The sequence below is a fragment of the Syngnathus scovelli genome, chromosome 6 (assembly GCF_024217435.2).
Source record: "Syngnathus scovelli strain Florida chromosome 6, RoL_Ssco_1.2, whole genome shotgun sequence".
Lineage (NCBI taxonomy): Eukaryota > Metazoa > Chordata > Actinopteri > Syngnathiformes > Syngnathidae > Syngnathus > Syngnathus scovelli.
In genome coordinates this window covers 1,350,521-1,367,335 of record NC_090852.1, presented here as the reverse complement: position 1 = coordinate 1,367,335, position 16,815 = coordinate 1,350,521, and the positions used below count along the sequence as shown (strand labels likewise).

Genomic DNA, 16,815 nt, shown 5'->3' with positions numbered 1-16,815 from the left:
GCAACAGTCATTTGTTGGACTATAACTATATGTTATTATTATTATTTGTTTACAAGGCAGTTAGTGGTTGCAGTTTGATTTCATACCCAGGAAGCACAATTGTGTCTGTGATCACAAAGGAAAGAGCATCTCATGTCACAAGTCGTTCAGACAGAGAATCATTTTTATTGTTATAATTGAATGCGGGTAGCGAGGATGGAAATCTTGCATTTAGACATTGATGGACACATTTTTTAAGATTTTTATCATTAGACCTGAATGCTTGACAAACGGAAATGGATGGTAGTCCAGCTGGGTTGTGTTCATAAGCAGTAACAGGTTGTGCGAGTGGACAAGGTGGTGGTCTAGGTGGGCTGTTTTCATCTGGAGCAATTGGTGTTGGCCAGGCAGGTCTTGGTGGAAGTCTAGGCGATGGTTCAGGTTTGCGAGGTCAAATTTCAGATTGACTGTTTTCATCCAGAGTAACAGATGATCCAGGTAGTGATCCACGTTGGCAGGGTGCTATTCCAGGTGAGTTGTTTTTAGCTGGAGTAACCCGTAATGGCAGGGGGTGTCCTGAAGGTGGTCCAGGTGGTGGGGTAGGTTGGTAATTTGGTGTCCAGGTGGTTTTCATCCAGGAAAATAGGTGGCTGTACTGGTGTCTGGTATTATTAGTCTGGGTGGCTAATTGTGATATGAAATAGAATGTGGTCCAAATGGTGGCCCAGCCAGGAAGTTGCTAAAATACTATACCACTTGGTGGTGGTCCAGGTGAATAATTTTCCTCTGCAGTACCAGGTGGTCTGTGTGACCCCTGGGCTATAAAATTAATGAACATAATTTGGCCCAGGTGGCAAAATTGGTAGTGGGCCACATGGCAAATTTGGGCCATATGGATATGGTCTTGGTGGCCAAGGTAGCCATGGTGCCTGAGAAAAATTCGGAAAAAATACTGGTGGACCAGGTGGTCCTGGGGGTCCAGGTGGTCCTGGTGGACTAGGTGGTCCTGGTGGTCCACGTGGTCCTTCTGGTCCAGGAGATCCAGTTGGTCCAACTGGACCTGGAATACCGTTTGGTCCTGGTCTGCCTTTTGCTCCAGGTGGTCCTGGTGGGCCTTCTGGTCCTGGGCCACCATCTGCTCCAGGTGGTCCTGGTGGGCCTTCTGGTCCTGGAACACCATCTGCTCCAGGTGGTCCTGGTGGGCCTTTTGGTCCTGTTGGTCCTGTCGGTCCTGTTGGTCCTGTTGTACCACTTGGTCCTCTTGGACCATCTGGTCCACCTGGCCCTGGTGGTCCTGGAGGTCCAGATGGTCCTGGTGGACCGGGTGGTCCTCCAACTTCTCTGCCTGACCCTGCTTGCGCAGAACTGTCATCTTGAGTAACATTTACTTGTCTCTTTATCTGTGCACCCAGACAGCTGGCTCCTGCAATAGTTGACATTGACATCTCTGTAACCTTTACATTACTTTTTGTTACCTGGAGTGAGATGACTTACCAAACATGAGGGCAACAATGAACACCTTGAGAATGATCATTATGGCTGATGATGTCCTGAAAGACAAGTGAAAAGGAACAGTGAACATATGTCTAGAGCAGTGGTGGCCAACCCGCGGCTCGCGAGCTGCATGCAGCTCCTTTCCTAGTTTCATGCGGCTCCTTTACGTTCATATAAACATGTGTGTGTGTGGGGGGGGGGGGGGGGATTGTGCACGTTCGCTTCGCTTGAGTTCAATATATATTTATACAGTCAAACCTCAGTTGGGGGTGATAGTTGATGTGTGCTCATGTGTATGATGTGGCTCTTTGCGGTAACACAGTAAAAAATGTGTCTCTTAGTCTCTGATTGGTTGGCCACCCCTGATCTAGAGAAAGTCTATCAGGGAGGCATCATGTGAGAAATGGCTGCTTTGACAGTGTGAGTTTGTCAGGGCTCAGTTTCCATCGCTTGCCACAGGTTACCTAGACCAGGGCTCCCCAACCCCTGGTCCGTGGACCGGTACGGGTCCGTGGGTCACTTGGTACCGGACCGCCAAGCCGCACAGAAAAAAATATATATATTTTGTTTATCGACAATAAATTAATTCAGGTCAAGACGCTCGTCCCGGTCATGTGACATGTTTCCCCAGTCGAGCCCGCAAAGCTAGCAAAAATGAGTAAGAATTTATTTTGAAAATTATAAAAACAAATTGGCGATTCTCTCCCAATTACATCCGTCGGTTCAGGTCAAGACGCTCGTCTCGGTCATGTGACATGTCCGAGCCCGCGAAGCAAGCAAATATGAGCAAGAAACAGAGATGTTTGGAAAGCTTTTTCGGAAAGGGAAAAAAGCCGGAAGAAGAAGAGGCTACGACTTCTAAGAAAAGGAAAGCTGCATTTAAAAGAAAATTTCTGGAGTCCTATTTAAAATATGGATTTATCGCCAACAGATGACTCTGACGCCCCAAGCCCACTCTGCATAATATGTGGCGACAGGCTAGCTGACGAGGTAATGAAGCCTTCAAAACTGCTTTGGCACATGGAGACCAAGCATCCTGTATTAAAAGACAAACCTTAACCACTTTGGGTCTCATTGCCTCCGATTACGCCTACATGGGACCGGCTTGTTTATGAGAAACAAGCTCAGTGCTCCCACTAATTCAACGTAATGGTGAGTTTTATTTTTATGTCGTTTTTACTTGTTTTTATGCCAGTCGTATCAATTTATTTCATCGTATTTATATATTTATTCTAAATGTATAATTTATTTATATAAATGTATTATTTATTTATATAAAGGCCGGTCCGCGAAAATATTTCTGGCACATAACCGGTCCGTGGCGCGAAAAAGGTTGGGGAACACTGACCTAGACTGTCCTTGGCAATAGGGCTTACAATTCTCTGCTAATCTTCATGTCGTTGCTGTTGGAATCCTCATAGCACCCAAAACTACTTTTTTGGAGGTACTTAAAATGTGTGCAATTGCTAATTGCTCATTTATTATACTGTCATTGCTTCAAATGCTATAAACATGACCATCACACTAGCACCAACCATGCTCTTCAAAGTCCACAGTCACACTAAGCCCCTGGCACACGCATTGGGAGATGCTATCGGCGCCCTGATACCGGGCGATACCCTATTTGTTCCCTTTTTGCATTTTTTAGTGCTTGTGAAAGACTTTTTGTCTTATCAAAACATATTTTATCAACTTCAATTAAGTAATTGTTATTACGCTACCCTTGGTGACAAGATCTATGCAGAGGACATACTCTACAAGGAGATGCTCTGCTCTTTCAAAACTAAACCTCCGGCGCAACTGCTGTCAGTTAAGTTGGCCATTACTTGTGCCATTTTTGTTGTTTCATTTAGGTAGTCTCATAGTAGGCCTACACAAAAAGAGGACATAGTGCTGTTTAATGCAGAAAACTCATTCAAAACAGCTTTTAATTAGGTTTTTGTCCATATTAGAGAGTTTGATTGTACGAAGTAGCTTAAAGTAAAATGTAGTCAACCGAGTGTTGTTGTTTTATTCAACTATTCAATTATTTAACCTGGTGATCCTGAAAGGGGGATCCTTCCATCTGTGGTCCTTTCTCAAGGTTTCTCATTTTCCCCTGGTAGGTTTTTTTTGAGTTTTTTCTTGCCTTTTTGGGAGCTTAAGATCAGGGGATGCTTTGAGAATAATTGTCAATTTTTGTCTATGTGGAGCCCTTTGAGACTGTTTGTGATTTAGGGCTATACAAATAAACTTGACTTGACTTAACTTTGTGTGAGGTTTACCATTTTTTAACATTGATGTTGTAATGGGTGTGTCATTGTTTTTCCATGTTTTTTAACGTGTGTGTGTGTTCATCATTCTAAATTATTGTGCATACCATCAAGTGACACACGCACATGCACGCACGCACACACACACACGCATACACACACACACACACACACAAATCGTATTTCACCATAATATCCGAATTAAGCTTTAAGACCTGCGGTGTGAACATAGCCTTAAAGAGAGAAAGTACTCACCACGCTTAGTCAAGCTGGCTCTTGGTGACCCTTTCGGCTCTTGCGTTGGTATTGGTCCTACTCCCGTGAATCTTCTGTCGCCTCAAAGCCTTCAGCAGAGGTTTTAAATCACTTGTCCGGCCACCTTTAAGGTGTAGCCTTTAAGGTGAGGCATTTAATTGCTTTTTCATTCATTTTAACAAAATTGCATTCATTAATTAGTTTCCATTAGTGCAATCCTGCCAGTTAGCATTTTTTTCTTCTGCCATTTTAAAGTTGATTAAGTCACTTTGAAGTGAATAGGGCACACAAAAGGTCACCGACGCTGTATCCTTTTGTGGTTGTACTTGGAGTTCTCTTGTTTTCAAACAACCTGTATGCTGGGTACATGTTTCCTTTTTTTATTCGCTTGGTAAACAGCAATGACTAATCAGGATGAAATTGCACACTTGGTACAGAAAGGACAGTGGGGTGTGTTAAGAATATGTACCCATAAGCAAAAAGAGGGGAAAAAGATACAATCCTATCAGACCAGCTGTGAAAAAAGTAATTGCCCCCTAAACCTTATCGGGAGAGATTTGTTTCAGAATTATTCTGACAAATACATTTGTGATTTTCACACGTGTTTTTTGGATACACAGATATATTCGTAATTTTCACATTGTTTTTGGATCCACAAATATATTTAGGATTTTCACATACTATGTTTTTTACTGTTGTGTGTGCAGTTATCGTCTTTCGGCTGTTCCCGTTAGGGTTCACCACAACAGATCAATCGTTTCCATCTGACTCTATCCTCTGTATCTTCCTCTGTCACACCAACCACCTCTGCATGTGCACCACATCCATAGACTTCCACTTTGGCCTCCTTCTTCTTTTCCTGCCTGTTGACTCCATCCTCAGCATCCTTCTGCCTATAGTATACCTCAGGTCCCGGGTAGTGTGTGTATTCATCATTTATAAATATTCAATTCTGTGTGTGAATTGTCAAATATGCTAGGTGTGTAGCTACAGACCCGCCTACCACACGCAATAGAGCGGGTAGAACGGGCGCGAAAGCTACGTTGTTATCCTCAATCCGTAAACGGTGGCCTGACGGGTGGAGAGCTGAGCCTGGCTGTGGCACAGAGGTTTCACAATCCAGACAGAAGTCCAAACACTTCCCACACCATAGGAGTAATCCATCCGTCCGTCTGTCCGTCCGTCCGTCCGTCCGTCCGTCCATCCATCCATCCATCCATCCATCCATCCATCCATCCATTTTCTGTCCCCACGGGGGTCGCGGGTGTGCTGGAGCCTATCCCGGCCGTCATCAGGCAGTAGGCGGGGTTGAACCGGGGTCCAGCCAATCGCATGGCACACAAAGACAAACATCCATCCGCACACTCACTCACACCTATGAGCTATTTGGAGTGCCCAATCAGCCTACCAAGCATGTTTTGGGATGTGGGGGAAACCGGAGTCCCCAGGGGAAATCCACGCAGGCATGGGGAAAACATGCAAACCGGACCAGAAGTGGAATCGATCCCACAACCTCTGAACTGTGAGGTAGACGTGCCTCCTTTGTTTTCCTGATTTCCAGGAAAGGGTGCCGATACCAGTGACACAGCACACAAGTTTTCTATGTTTTCCTCCCATTGTTTGTTTCAAATGGTTGTTCATCATTTGCTCTTTCATAAAAGACACAAGTTCTCCTTTGAAAATAAAAGGTTTCACTTGATTCATTTTGTTTTTCAGAAAATATTCCGCATTACCTATTTTAACTCCATTGGTGCCAAAAATGGTTAGCAGGAACTAGACTAATAATGCTGCTTACTCACCGTAGGGAGAAGTTAATCCACCGATGGACAGCTTATGTTACCAACCTCTAGCCAGGCCGACTTCAATACATTCATTTCTCCGCAACATTTTTCCATTATTTTCTGTCCCAACGGCGGAAATTATGGCATGCAGTTGTACCAATGAGTCTGGCAAATGTGTTAAATGCACATGAGAGTGTGAATGGTTGTTTTGTCTATACCAGGGGTGGGCAAACTTTTTGACTTGCGGGCCGAATTGGGTTCTAAATTTTGACCGGGGGGCCGAACCAGGAGCAGATGGATGTAGTGTTTGTGTGAAGTAATATAAACGACACGTAAAGGTCATTGCATAAAAGGTTTTGGCCTTTAGTAGGTAGTAAAGCATGGATAATAAAAAAAGCTTTTTAAAAACAAATGAAATTATTAACAGCATTAAAAAATACATATTCCAAAACACGACTATCAGTGATTCTCACTCCATCACTTCAGCGCCTGCAGGTCAGATTGATGAAAGATGTTTATCTAATGAGGTGAAATCACAAACGGCAAACATTCTGACCAAATACATTATCTTGAAGAATCAGTGAAAAAATATATCGAAATAAAGTAATAAAGAAATCAAAACGGGAACAAGGTGACAGATACCTGAAAACCAGAGCAGAGCTTTAACTCACAAACACCGGTGATGGGACGGTGACGAAACTGCGTACAGACAGGAGGTGGAGCGGCTGGTCCATTGGTGCAGCCAAAACCACCTGGAGCTGAACCCGCTCAAGACCGTGACAGTGGACTTCAGGCGAGACCCTTCACCACTTTCACCCCTCACTATCCGCAGTAATACTATTCTCTCCGCAGACATCTTCAAGTTCCTGGGATCCACAGTCTCTCGGGACCTGAAATGGACCAGCCCCATAGACTCTGTCCGGAAGAAGGCCCAGCAGAGGCTGTACTTTCTGAGACAGCTCAGGAAGTTCAACCTGCCACAGGAGCTGCTGAAGACCTTCTATACTGCCATCATCCAGTCTATCCTCTGCACCTCCATCATTGTCTGGTTTGGATCGGCCTCCAAACAGGACAAGCACAGACTGCAATGGACTATCAGGACTGCAGAAAAGATAATTGGAATCAACCTCCCATCTATCCAGGACTTGTACCTGTACAGGACCAGGAAACGTACACCCAGGTTGCAGTCTCCGGACGGCGTTACAGAGCTCTGTACACCAAAACCAGCAGACACAGAGACAGGTTCTTCCCCCAGGCTGTCGCTCTTAGAGTCTCAGAGTCATTGCTGTGCAATAACATCCTGCTCCCGACGCTTTATTTTTAATTGTCTGTATTATGTGTACTATGTGTCCACTCTGCATCCATTGCAGCCTGGTCATCCTAGAAGAGGGATCCTCCCATCTGTGGTCTCTTCTCAAGGTTTCTCATTTCCCCTAGTAGGAATTTTGAGTTTTTCCTTGCCCTCCTGGGAGTTTAAGATCAGGGGATGCTTGAGAATATTTGTCAATTTTCGCACATGTCCTGAGTGTTGTTAGTCACCTAAATGTTGAACAGAGGCTAAGATGTACCGAAGTCAAATTCCTTGTTTGGCATGCTCAAACATGGCCAATAAAAATTCACAAAGGTTTCATTTCATCCAATCAATGTTAATATCACACTGAGACAACCCAAGGATACATCGAATGCAGTTTCTAAATCAATTTTATTTACCAAGAAACATCCAAACCTATCTCACCCTCTGAAAAAAGTAATTGGCCCCTTAACCTTATCAGGAGAGATTTGTGTCCAAAGTATTCAGACAAATACAATTGCGATTTTCACACATGATGTTTGTCATTTTCACATATTTTTTGAATCCACAAATATCTTCAAGATTTTCATGAGTTTTTTCAATCCACAAATGTATTCAGGATTTTCACGTTTTGACTTTTTTAATCCACTGTAAATCCAATATGGATGCTGTGTTTATTGAGAACACATCAAGATGTACAAAACAATTACCACGCCCAAAGAAATGTGCTTTTGGAGAATCGCTTTGCTGTTCCGCTTGTCGGTACTGGTCTGATGTTTTCTGTTGACTCACAGCTGCTAATGAAAGACGCAACTTGCTTTGTAGTTTGTATGCCTATTGGAAAGGTCACGCTGTCATTAGGGTTATTAGTCTAGGCGTTTAATTGATATTTCTCACGCAGGTATAAATGTTTTTAATGGGCGAGTCTTGGCGAGCAACATTTGTTGAATGGCAACTAATCTGTAATTAGAGTTCTCCACCTAGCATCATTACATTTTTCAAATGTCTACTTGCCACATTGACCTAATCTTGTGAGCTAGGCAGTCATGATTGGCCTCCATGAAGCCTGGTAAACGTGATTGATATAAATACAAAATAGATTGACTTTTTTAAAAATCAATTTAGCTTTGCTTCGAGACAATAAAATAATTTTCTGTTATCCACATTCATTCATTCATTCATTCATTCATTCATTCATTCATTCATTCATTCATTCATTCATTCATTCATCTTCCAAGCCGCTTATCCTCACGTGGGTCACAGGCGTGCTGGAGCCTATCCAAGGAGTCTTTGGGCGGTAGGAGGGGGACGTACACCTAGAGTTGGTCGCCAGTCAATCGCAGGACACATAGTCAATTACATTGACTAAAAACAGTTTGGAATGGTAAATTGGTCTACAATTTACAGTTTTGGAATGCGGGAGGAAACAGGAGTACCTGGGAGAAACATGCAAACTCCGTAGAGGAAAGCCGGAGTCGGAATTGAAACGTTCATCCCGCCTCTCCGCGGGATATGAAGTGAAGTTACGCCTCGCGTCAGCCAATCAGCTTCGGGAACGTACCACATTGTGTATCGGTGGACTGTGTTAGAGTGGTGCTCACTCTAACTTATTTTTGCAATAACCACACGGGAGCCAGTATGCCCTTTTTAAGCACTTGCAAATGGAGAGTCATTCGTCGCTGTGCGTACAGCGATGATCGAATGAGGTCTGACTCAGGCCTCTTGCAAGAGCATTTTTATTGAGAGAAACAGGGTGGGGGTGAGACTGGACAGGATGGAGTTGAAGCCCCTGACCTCTGGTCAAAGCATAGCAGGGGGTGTTTTACGACGTTGTGTAAGACAGGACAAGCTAGGTTATTTATTACAGGTTACATTCCAACATAAGCATAGGATCAACCTAATCTATCAACCCTAACATATCCCTCCTGTTTATCATATGATTATGTCACCCCAATCAACAAATACAAGCAAGAAAATATAACGAAGAAGAGTAGAAAAAATAATAATAATAAAAAGATCAACAAAAAAAACAGATGATAGGGGACGGGTTGGGGAATCGTGAAGGGTGATACATGATAAAAACAACAAACAATGACAGTAATAATTTCCAGTGAAGATGAGGTTTTTCCTCAATACTCCAGTCCAAATTTAGTGTGCGAGTGAAAAACCTGCGGCAAGATGTTTTAATGCAGGAAAAGTCTCACACGGTCCCTCTGCCTTAGGCGACCAGAATGCTATCAATAAAAAAAGAAAAAGAAAAACACAGAAACAGTACATCATTGTATCCATCACTTGCGAGGCATTTTCGATCGTCAAATCATCAAGTTTCTGTAAAACATGCTCAGCTAAACAGCATCTACGTAATCCACGTTTCGCAGCACATTATAGTCATCACATCCGCCATGTCTGAGAAGTTGTAGATGTACTTGTGCTACGGTAGAAGACACAACCCTCGTCACAGCAGACTTCAAACATGGGATAACACAGGTCGTAAATAAGCACAACAATACCAGCACAGCAAGCACAGGAACCACTAGTTTCAACAGCAACTGCCACCAAGCGCCAGAGAATAGCCATGAAAAGAAATCCCATTGATGTGGGATTTTATCCTCCGACATGGCCTGCTGTAAATGCCTCAGTGAGTTCATGGCATCCTTGATGTGCGTGTTGTTATCTCCTGGAATGTATGTGCAACAGGAAGTCCCAATGATGTGGCACACACCACCTTGTGCTGCCGTTAACAAGTCCAGAACCATCCTGTTTTGCAAGACCATCAGTCTAATAGCCTGAATCTCTCTATTTTGTCCACCGTTGACTTTTAGTGAGAGATTCACAAAGGATTGAAAATGATAGTTAAGTGTCTCGATGAAGAGTGATTGTTTTCCAACTCCGATCCAAGGAAAAAGCGCATGTCAAGTCAAGTCAAGTCAAGTTTATTTGTATAGCCCTAAATCACAAACAGTCTCAAAGGGCTTCACATAGCCAAAAATTGACAATTATTCTCAAAGCATCCCCTGATCTTAAGCTCCCAAAAGGGCAAGGAAAAACTCAAAAAAACCCTGCCAGGGGAATATGAGAAACCTTGAGAAGGGACCACAGATGGAAGGATCCCCCTTTCAGGATCACCAGGTTGTAATGGATGCAGAGAGGGCACAAGTAATACATAATATGAAAATCAATGAAAAAATGGATGTCGGAGGTGCCCTCGATTGTCCTGGCAGTGTCTTCAAGGAGGTTGAGCTGCAGTTTCTTCATCTTGAATTGGTCCCCGAGAATCCAGCTAGCCGCTATCAGCTTTTGCGCCCCCTAACCCCCTCCCCAGCCAGGGAGGGGGTGGGCAGAGAGAACAAAACAAACTCCGGCCGAATCGGCCACTACAAGTTAGTTAAAGGCCATCTCATAGAAATGTGTCTTTAAACGTGTCTTAAATGTTTCTACTGATGTAGTACTTCTAATATCCATTGGTAGGGCATTCCAAAGCTCTGGAGCCCGAATAGAGAATGCTCTAGAACCTGCAGACATTTTCTTGGCCCTCGGTGTAACTAAAAGGCTAGCGTTTTGCATGAACGACTTTGTCACAGACAGACCACACTTTATGGCTGTCAGGGACATTCGTGCCCCAAACGGGATCATGTGGTTCAAAGGCTGCAACAGCCCTGCGTCGACGTCCAGAAGAGTTGTGTGCCATCGCCAGCTGATGATGTTGTATCCTGTAGGTGTGGTCTGTCACCCACACAGGTGCACACACTCCTGTCCAGTTGGCGGGCAGCATCGGATAAACCTTGTGACCACAAAGCCACGATCCGTTCTGAATTAAGTAGGTCTCGTCCGATGGTGCAGCCATGTTGGTAGGAGAGCCCTTACGCCTTGAAATGGCTCTCCCATCCTAGCACTCAGCGGTGATGTCCAAAGCTCCCATCCAGTTTCCTCCTGGAGAGCAGTCATTAATGCATTCGTGGGTTTTGTTACCTTGGATGTAACATGTGTAGTTCACTCCAGCTGGTCTCTCTGTGTAGGCCACTTGCGGCAATGTTCGTCCTTTAACAGTTACATTGAGATTTGTTCAGAAAAGCTGATCACAGGTACCGTCTGCAGGTCCAGGGCGGGAAGGGTCGGCATCACTGACTGTGACAGCACGGTGTTGATATCCAACTCCTCCCATGGATGCCATACATTTTGCTTCAGTGACATTCATTGCTCTGGCCTCCAAGTGAACTTGTGTGGAGGAAGGGGGGGAGTTTGGAACACACAGCATCCCTCCTGTGTGTGGGATCGCACAGTGAACGTCACACACCGGTACCAAGTGTTGGTTTCGTATGGGTTTTTGGGGTCCCATGACCAGTCCTCAAAGTTCTCATCATGTGACCATCTTTTACCTCGGTCAACATTGTCACTTGGTCTGTTCAGATGAGTCCATAGACCATAGCACGCTCCAACCACAACGCAGCAGAGGATCCACCTGGCATGTGGAGCCCCGTTGCTACTAGGATGACAGAGACACCGATATTTCCCATTGCCTAGTCAGAGTGGGGATCTTATGGATTCCATTCTTCACCAACATTGAGACGCCCCGCCCTAAACGACGAGGCCCCTTTGTAGTCAGACTTCCCCCCACTCCGAAAATGGGGTACAGCACTCTCTGTAACGTCCAGTGGCTGAGATGAAACTTCGCTGGGCATTCCAGCAATGTTCAGTGCAGTGGGGGTAGTCAGCAAGACTTGTAATGGTCCCTCCCACCATGGCTGGCCCAGTTTGTCCTTTTTGACGACCTTTATGTCGTCTCAGTCTCCTGGCTTGGAGCGGTTGTTGACCTGTGGGGAAGAAAGATCAGGCGGCAGTAAATTTGCATTTGACACATCTTTCAGTTTGAGTGCTCTGATCATGCTATCTGCCATGGAATGTTCTTCGTCTGCTTTTTGCAACTCTTGTAGTCAATTTTATTGCCCTTTTGAACTGGGCAGATAGGAGTGTTTGCAGGAAGAGTTTGAGCACTTCCTAATGATTCCTCCTAACCAAAGACCATTCATGACAGGGGCTTTCCCATTTATTGCCTCCTGTTTTAAAGGAGATTCTCTGATCTTGGTTGGATTTGTACTGGGGTAATGGATGGTAAAAGTCCTACATCAGATTGGCCCTTTGTCCACAGTTTTTCAGGAAGCCCAGCCAAGTCCCCCTCCTCCTTTTCATTCAAACAAGTGTTGATTAGCCAGGGAAGCGCCTAAGCGCGTGCCCTTAACAGCTACACCACTTCCTCATAGCTTATTTAGTCACCTTTCAATCATCTTCCGATTGCTTCAAGCAAAAGTTTGAAAAGCTTGAGAAAATTTTAACTTAATGGTATGACGCCAAATCTATTAGAGAATCCATATGTCGTAAAGTGTTGTATTATTACTATCTTTCACTATCTGTCCTACTCCCTCCCTCCTTCTGAGGCTTGGCAACGCCCATGCCTCACACTTTGTGTTCTTTATTACATATGATTCTATCATCATTTAATTTGACTTTCTTTCCAAAACGCTTCTCAATTTCCCAGTTCACACATCTTCTGCATGTGTTACTGGTTCTCTAGTTTTTTCTCTAGTTAATTATCAATCCAAAAGCAACTTTTTTTTCCTCTTAGCATTCAACTTACTCAAAATCACACTTTCTTCAAAGTCGCTCTACTAATTTTCCATAGTAGTCTCCAACAACTTCAACCATTCAACCTGTATTTTCTTTTCATTCAGGCAATCATTCATCAATGCTCATTTGCATCTCACACACAGTCTCCAAAAAGGAGTCTTTCCATCCCATTGGTCCCAATTTATCCAAGCCCCCCACACAACATTCATATACCATTTTCAACTCAAGGTTCCTGATAGAACAATCCACCAATCCAAAAAAAACTCAACACAAAAAAACTGCTGGCAGATTAATCAGAATTTTTTTTTCTTTGTTTTTAAATTTAAAGAACTCAATCTCTCAGATTTAGCTCACATATAGAAGTTTGTATAATCTTATAACACAATCAATCAATTATTCTTATTGAATGTAGCATTGCAATGTCTTAAATTCACAATTTTGTTTCTTGCAATTCCTGAAAGCATGTTCTGTCGGGGGTTTTTCTGTTTTTTTATTCGAATTTCTCATGAGGGCTCGACACTAACATGCACTAGTGTGGATCAGTTTCTTCTCGCAAACAGATTTCTCTCTTTTCCTCTCATTTTTATCTTTCAAAATCGTTTCTGTTCTGCGGTGCAAATTGGATAGACCACAGTCGAGCAAATTTCTTTACACTAAAAGTTTTGCCAATTTTCATCATTTTAACACATACGCACACACATGCACAGCTCTCGTGCGTGAAAGGTAGGTCCCAGCACCAATGATTCGTCACAGGCTGGCCATTTCCTGCAGTCGATCATGAGCTGGTCCCTCCCACGCACACGAGGACAGCACATTCTAATTTTTTATTTATCTTCTAGAAGCAAGTTGTATTTATTTACCACTTGATTTGCAAATTTTAACTTTAGTGTGCACACAATTTGATCTCTGGTCATTTGTCATTGGGCATACAAACAGCATTGTCATACTTCTTGTATGGACAGGAGCTCTAATAATCTAAAAAATGCTCTAATAATCTGACAATGACATGTTTTGCTGTCATATGGTGGAGGCTTCAGGTCTTTTAAATTTGGACACATGATTTGCATAGGAGCGGAAGCTCCTCTTGCCCCTTTGCTTGAGCCGCGGCTTGAGCTGCGGCCTTGCACCTGCGCACTGGGGCCTTATTGTGTTCTTGTCTGACAAACACTTGTGACCTCATCGGTTTTCATCTTTCTATGTTTTGTCTCTTGAATTTGTTCTCATCTCTTTGCGAAGCTTTCAACCACACTCTAGCACAGTGGTTCTTAACCTTTTTGGAGGTACCGAACCCCATCAGGTTCATATGTGCCTTCACCGAGGGGGGGTGCTACCGGTGTGTTCGGCCATCCGCGGACTGGGGGGGGGTGCTAATGGTGTGTTCGGCCATCCGCGGACTTCTCATCACCTTCAAGAGCTAGAGATTTACCGTTTTTATTTCCCATCTTAATTTTAGTAGTTTTAGTTTTTACAATTTTTTTTCAAGGTTTTTTTTTTCTTTGAGGATCCTCAATGCAGGTTTCAATTGACCTTTCAACAAATTACTAGCCTGTGTTATTGCCGTGGATCAATGCTTGAACTGCTATTTAGTCAATTTATCCTATCAGTCACACTCTCAACCACACACGTTTTTTATCCCTGCCTACGTGAAGTCCTGAAGAGCTGCTTCATCCGGAAGGGGGGGACTCTACAACACCCCCTCCTTCCCTGGGAACTAAAGACAACAGTCCTGTTACCCAGCCCTGCCAACGCGAACTAGTACTTTTTAGAACAGTGGTTGTCAAATGGGGGTACACGGAGGGGTACGTGAGATTTTACAAAAATATATAAAACAGTTTGAGAACCACTGCTCCAGAAGAGCCACTTCATCCGGAGGGAGACTCTACAACACCCCCTCCTTCCACAAGACTGAAGATCTTCTGTCCCGCCTATTTACTTGTACTTTTCCCTGTGCACTTTTACTTTTACTTGTACGCGTTTCACAACAGCACAATCACACAACTTTAGGGCTTTAACTTACTTGTCCCATGGTTCGTTGCACTGCCGGATCCCGTCAATCCACCTCTGTCAGACGAAGGCAGACCTAAGATGCTGGCCCAGCGAAGAATTTTCTTCCCAGGTATTTCTTTTCCAGGTCCTCCTAATGGACGCTGGCTTGTCGACAATGCAGCACGTCGTCCTCCGTCGGCCAGATGGCGGGTATGAGAGAATCCGGGTCACGGCACCAAAATGTTAGAGTGGTGCTCACTCTTACTTATTTTTGCAAGAACCACACGGGAGACAGTATGCCCTTTTCAAGCACTTGCAAATGGAGAGTCATTCGTCGCTGTGCGTACAGCGATGATCGAATGAGGTCTGACTCAGGCCTCTTGCAAGAGCATTTTTATTGAGAGAAACAGGGTGGGGGTGAGACTGAACAGGATGGAGTTGAAGCCCCTGACCTCTGGTCAAAGCATAGCAGGGGGTGTTTTACGACGTTGTGCAAGACAGGACAAGCTAGGTTATTTATTACAGGCTACATTCCAACATAAGCATAGGATCGACCTAATCGATCAACCCTAACAGACTGTGTGGAGAAGAAGAGGACCAAATGGAAGGCTTCCAAGATGGCGGCGTGATAAGACGGACTTTTTTGAGCTCTCAGCACATAAATCCCTATTTTATACTTTCAATAACACTAACAATGAGATAAAGTGTGAGAAAAATATTATATACTTTTTTACAGATTTCTGAACTTTTGTGACCTTTTTTTTGGTCATTTTTCAACTACTAAAATCCGGCCGAGGAGACTCAGCTAGTGGCGGTAATGGTCGTGTGGTGGAAATAACCCCACTATGCTAAGGAACATGACTGTGGTTCTGGGATGGAATGCTCAAACATACGAGATGAAGATAACTTCCCGCCACTACCTATGACTCCTATCAAGCCTCCTCTTGCTGAAAAACCTATTCTTCCCTCTGATGATATCTGATCAAAACTGACGCCCTCGAGAGAAAGAGTGAGGTGATACTTGCCGATATTAAACTACTGAATGAAAGAATGACTTTGATGGATTTGCAAATTGTGAGCCAATTGAAATGCACTAAGAAATGCATGACCTCGGATCAAGAGACATATGCACGATGGTGGAATCTCATATTGAAGGGATTGCCTGAAGCCAATAGGGAGAACGTACAGGAGGAGATTATCGGCATTTGCCAGCATCTACTCCCAGGTGAGAAGGAGAAAATCCCTGACGTTGTTGATCACAAGCTGGGTAGAAAGTAGCCAGATGGACAGCCTCGCTGGATCAACTTCAGATTCACAGCTCGGCACTACAGATAGATGGTGAGGCAGGAGGCGAGGAACAACGCTTATCTGCACTCCTGGGAGCGGCGCCGGAGCGAGGACCTGTCTAAGGAGGACAGAGAGAGCAGGAAGAAGTTGCGACATGGGATCAAACAGGCCAAAGATGACGAGATGACAGCTTATTTTGTGGCAGGTAGAGGTTTTATTAACGGCAAAGAGATTCACATTTCGTACAGGTAATGGCAGTGTCCAAATACAATGGTTACGTAGTTGTTCACTCAGTCCTTCTAGTAAAAGGTTTACTCTTACGTTTTCTCTTGTTTGATGAATATATTTGTGTATTGAAAAGCCTTAATATTTAAAGATATAATAGGTCTGTTAGGGTTGACAAATTATCTTGATTGTATGATTATGTTGGAATGTAGACTAGAATTATTAAGCTAACCTGTTAATGACACAGCTATATCTGGAAGCGGTTTTGAAAGGCAGCCCTGTAGAAGTGGCTGACCAGCTAAGAGATGATCCGTCACTAAAAAACGCTGATCAGGCTGAGTGGAAAACGCATTTTTTACACCGTCACTCAAGATTTCAGGAGAAAGAAAAATCGAATGTGGATAAAGAGGAGGCAATGAGAAAAGAACTTTTGCAATTACAGGTGCAGGAAGCGAAACGGGCGAATACTGCCTATAAGAAAGACAAGCAAATGACGCAACAAACATCACTGGCTACTTCAGCACAGGCCTCGTCTTCTGCTCACGCGCCAATACCAGGTGAGGCAATGCCAACACAATGTTTCATGAATAATCCAAATCCCAATTATCAGGGATATAAAAAGGGTCGGGGGCGTGGACAGAGG

The 16,815-nt window shown here is 43.9% G+C and overlaps 1 protein-coding gene and 1 long non-coding RNA gene across 2 annotated transcripts; one reads left to right on the top strand and one right to left on the bottom strand.

Annotated features, from left to right (window-relative positions):
* Positions 1-145: 145 nt before the first annotated feature.
* LOC125970614 (cuticle collagen 1-like) lies at positions 146-4,141 on the bottom strand. Its single transcript, XM_068651175.1, has 3 exons — positions 3,981-4,141; positions 1,474-1,529; positions 146-1,402 (listed from the first exon to the last, which is right to left on the bottom strand). Exons 2-3 carry the CDS (start codon positions 1,511-1,513, stop codon positions 807-809), a joined length of 636 nt encoding a protein of 211 aa, XP_068507276.1. The 5' UTR covers positions 1,514-1,529; positions 3,981-4,141; the 3' UTR covers positions 146-806.
* On the top strand, positions 1,680-16,807 carry LOC125970600 (uncharacterized). Its single transcript, XR_007482152.2, has 3 exons — positions 1,680-2,625; positions 6,614-16,152; positions 16,615-16,807. It is a non-coding gene; the product is annotated as an uncharacterized lncRNA (long non-coding RNA).
* The last annotated feature ends 8 nt before the right edge of the window (positions 16,808-16,815 follow it).

What these genes read in the sequence shown, in the direction of transcription:
- LOC125970614 (XM_068651175.1), bottom strand. Translation starts at nt 1,513, where the DNA reads ATGATCATTCTCAAGGTGTTCATTGTTGCCCTCATGTTTG. An exon ending in CATTGTTGCCCTCATGTTTG is followed by an intron (nt 1,403 to 1,473) that starts GTAAGTCATCTC and finishes CAACTATTGCAG; the next exon opens with GAGCCAGCTGTCTGGGTGCA.